The sequence below is a fragment of the Rhamphochromis longiceps genome, linkage group LG14 (genome assembly GCF_057381845.1).
Source record: "Rhamphochromis longiceps isolate RC_006_pf linkage group LG14, R_longiceps_female_GT1.1, whole genome shotgun sequence".
NCBI lineage: Eukaryota > Metazoa > Chordata > Actinopteri > Cichliformes > Cichlidae > Rhamphochromis > Rhamphochromis longiceps.
The window spans coordinates 10,392,209-10,395,776 of record NC_140570.1 but is presented as its reverse complement, the minus strand read 5'-3'; the positions used below and the strand labels follow the sequence as shown (position 1 = coordinate 10,395,776).

At 40.1% G+C, this 3,568-nt stretch overlaps 1 protein-coding gene across 1 annotated transcript; it reads left to right on the top strand.

Annotated features, from left to right (window-relative positions):
- Positions 1 to 511: 511 nt before the first annotated feature.
- Positions 512 to 3,143, top strand: LOC146653597 (uncharacterized). The gene is made up of 7 exons (XM_085380637.1): positions 512 to 609; positions 712 to 865; positions 987 to 1,169; positions 1,724 to 1,837; positions 2,134 to 2,202; positions 2,285 to 2,487; positions 2,571 to 3,143. The coding sequence occupies exons 1-7, from the start codon at positions 512 to 514 to the stop codon at positions 2,701 to 2,703; spliced, it is 954 nt and encodes a 317-aa protein (XP_085236763.1). The 3' UTR covers positions 2,704 to 3,143.
- The last annotated feature ends 425 nt before the right edge of the window (positions 3,144 to 3,568 follow it).

Here is a 3,568-nt window from a genome sequence, read left to right as displayed (position 1 = left end):
TCCATCAGGCCTCGGGCCTCCAGGATCCTCACCCCCCTGTGGTCGCCGAGATCTTCTGCAAAGGAAACAAAACACCTTTTCCTGCGCCTCCCTATCTTATCATGTTTGGGACTCTTTAATCAAGAGCATGATCCTAATTATGTTCTTTACTTGTTGACTTGTATTTATATAATTCTTCAGTGTCACTCATCATTTAAAACTTTTAAAGGTTTGCTTGGGGGTGACACAAGAGGTATACCAGCTGTTTTTCTCTCTACATCTGTGTTTATGCCACCCTCTTCTGTCCATGTTTGCAAGCGTGCCCTGTCTCATGCAGTTTTGTAACAGGTTTGATTTCAAACTGCTGAAATTTCCTCTGATTCTTTAGATTAAAAACAATCCCTCTTGTGTGTCCTGTGCGGCACTGGACACTGTAATATATTTGTGTGTACACCTCAGAGAGAGGATGGACAAAGAAGCTGAATGGACCTGTGAGAGTTTACTCCAGGTGTTTGTAAGGGCAAATGCCAATATGCTCATTCAGCAGCATGCCAAGGAAGCTCTGACCGCTCTGGTTCACGGTTGCAGCCCGAGTTGCTTTCTAAACAGCCTGGTGACTATGGGTTTGAAGTAAGTTCACACCTGTGAAGAGTATCTGTGACCCCAGCATCACAATCAGATCAGGTGAAAATCAAACACACTGAGTGGATTTGTCTGTGTTTCCTTCCTCAGACATAAGAGCGTTCTTGTGAGAGCTGGTGCCGCACTGGGGCTCCTTATAATCAATAAATTCATGGAAGCGGAGAAAGTTCTGTCTGCAAGACGGATTTTCACCAAATGCTTCCTGTTGGCTGTCAGTGAACTGTGTCAGGATGCTTCCTCTGAAGTCAGGTCAGTGTGAACTTTTAACAATTATAGGCTGATATTTCTATTTTGACTTTCTTTTGATAAATTCTCTGCATTTACTTAGAAACTAAAGTGCTGATTAAAAATGCTTCTCTCTGCAGAGCTCATGGACAGGCCATCCTAAAAGACCTGGTCAAACACAGGAAATTCAGAAAGATGTGGGAAGAAAGAAAGAAAGAAAGAAAGAAAGAAAGAAAGAAAGAAAGAATGAAAGAAAGAAAGAAAGAAAGAAAGAAAGAAAGAAAGAAAGAAAGAAAGAAAGAAAGAAAGAAAGAAAGGAAAATGTGAGATTTGATTTGTTTTCAGTGTGTTTCACCTCTGAGATTTTTGTAGGTCTGAAAGTTTAGATTTAAGATTTTCTGATATCTTAAAAAACAAAACAGTATTTATTGTAAATATATAACCAATGAAGTCTTTTCAAGGTCAATTTACTCAATTTACTTTATTTACAATTTACCTGAGAGTGTGAATCGACGTGCATTCGGTAGCACAATCGGTAGCACTCAAAGTTGCCTAAACTTAGTCTAATTCAAAACAAATGCAAATGCATGCATAAATGTTTTTCTGCATCTGTTGTAATTAAACCTTTCCAATCAGGTGGATCTTATTGTTTTAAACAAGTCAACCTGTGAATCTGAAATACTATAACCTGATATTTTGTATTTAGCTAAAGTTTTACTTAACTGCTGTTTGCATGTAAATTTTAGGTGACAGGAGAACACTGTGGTGTTCAGTCTTCCAGAAAATCCAATTTAGTTGCAAGAAATATGTTAAAACTGACATTATTACATATGCTGTGTTAGAAAGGCTTTTTTCCGATGTGTATGAAATTTTGCAGTGTGCTGCTGAAGTCCAAGACAGCCTCACAGCAAAGAGAGTCTCTGCACGGCTATCAGAGAGGAGGAGAAAGCCTGGAGCCTGTAGACCGTGTCAGTGTTTCAAGGATGAGCAGGTTACACATCTGATTCTCATATGTTAAATGATAAAATACGTGAATATATTAGAAACGATGCTACTCTGCTTGTTTGATTCATTTACAACACTTGTTTACTTTCCATCAAATCATGAGTAGCAACATAGCACAGCTCATGTTTTAAATCTCTTCTTACATCTTAAGATCTGGCAAATTTTTGAGGGTGATCTCCTGTGAGAGTGGTCAATGTATCTGATGGAGATTTGTCTCTGCAGGATTGTTAAAGGATGTTCTTAAGGATGTTCTTGTGTCTTACTGCCTGTTTCCACTTACAGCACACTCAAGTGAAACGCCAGCGCTCTCCAAATGCAGTCATCCTTCCCCAGAAAAGGAGGAAAACCAAGGTTGTCTGTCTGTCCTAGACTTTCTGCAGTGGTGCTAAATTGATAACAAATAAATGATAGCTATATGTCTTCCACCCCTCAGGCCTCTACCTCAGATGCAGACGACACGTTCACAAGACCATCAGCCACCATCCCTGATTCTGAGCTGCCTCCGGTCTCAAATACAGCCCACAATCTTCGACCCTCTACTGTTGCACCTCGGCCAGACAGCCCTCTAAAGATCCACAACCGCTCAGTAGAAGAGTATCAGCAGGTGTACCATGAAGTGGTTGATGATATGCTGAGGTCAGTGTGGATCAAACCTCCTTTTGTCCCCCGCCCGACAAAAAAAATGGCTTAAAACTTTCTATTTCTTCTGTTCCTCACAGAGACGAGAACGGACAGCTCCATCCATACAGTTTGGAGCTGGGACGCCTCATAAAGAAGAAGCTATGGGAGAGACTGAACCGTCCCACCATGATTATGTCTACTGATGAAGACGCCGCCTTCACGTGGACGTGACTTACGGAGTTGAAGAGTGTCCTCCTGAATTTAATGTGGATACTACAAAAGAACCTGAGTGCTGAGCTGAACAGCTCAGAGAAACAGTGAAAGAAATGAGAACAGTTACTGAGTCTGTGTAAATAAGCTTTAAATAATCTGTAAATAAAACTTTTAAATAAATTCATTAGTGACAAAATCATCTGCAGGACTCAAATTGCTGAGGCACCACCCCTCAGCTCCACCTTCACACTTTGCATTCACCGTAATACTGTCTGCCCACTCGGATAAAAGCCTCTTGCTCCTACAGCCTCCATCCTCTTCTAGAAGTTCTTGCAAAAAACTAAAAAAAACTAAATGTAACCAGAGTAAAGCAATCTCTCTCTCTTCTTATCTCAGAAAGAGCTGTCGTAAAGCTTCTCACCTTTCAATTCATCTGTGCATCCAGCCTTTACATTACTCCCAAAATGTTGCCACAGTTGGCTATCACAGTCAATGAAAACTGTGCTTATGGTCAATCTCATAAAAAACTGTAGTTGTGTTCATATACAGGTGTGTCCCTCTACCCTTAACAATGACAATGAGAGGTCAGCAGGCATTTTCTGTTGAAAAGTTGAAAGTGATGCAAAAAATAAAGAAGAAGTTAGAGGAAAAATAAAGATATTTTGAATGCCAGTCACAGCATTTTAAAGATCATTCCAGTCTTTTCAAAATCTTGTTTCTTCCCAGGTTTTCTCAGCTTCTTGCTGCAGACAGACAAATGGACACCTGTCCATTCTTAAGATGAAGATATCACCATACGATGAAGTAACACAAGATGTCATAGTTTGACTGTCTTCTCAAGATATGTCACTATACTCTGAGCTGACCCATTGATGTTAATGAT

Coding starts and splice junctions, on each gene's coding strand:
- LOC146653597 (XM_085380637.1), top strand. CDS start 512: ATGCTCATTCAGCAGCATGCCAAGGAAGCTCTGACCGCTCTGGTTCAC. Junction 866..986: donor GTCAGGATGCTTCCTCTGAA/GTCAGGTCAGTG, acceptor TTCTCTCTGCAG/AGCTCATGGACAGGCCATCC. Junction 2,488..2,570: donor GTGGTTGATGATATGCTGAG/GTCAGTGTGGAT, acceptor TGTTCCTCACAG/AGACGAGAACGGACAGCTCC.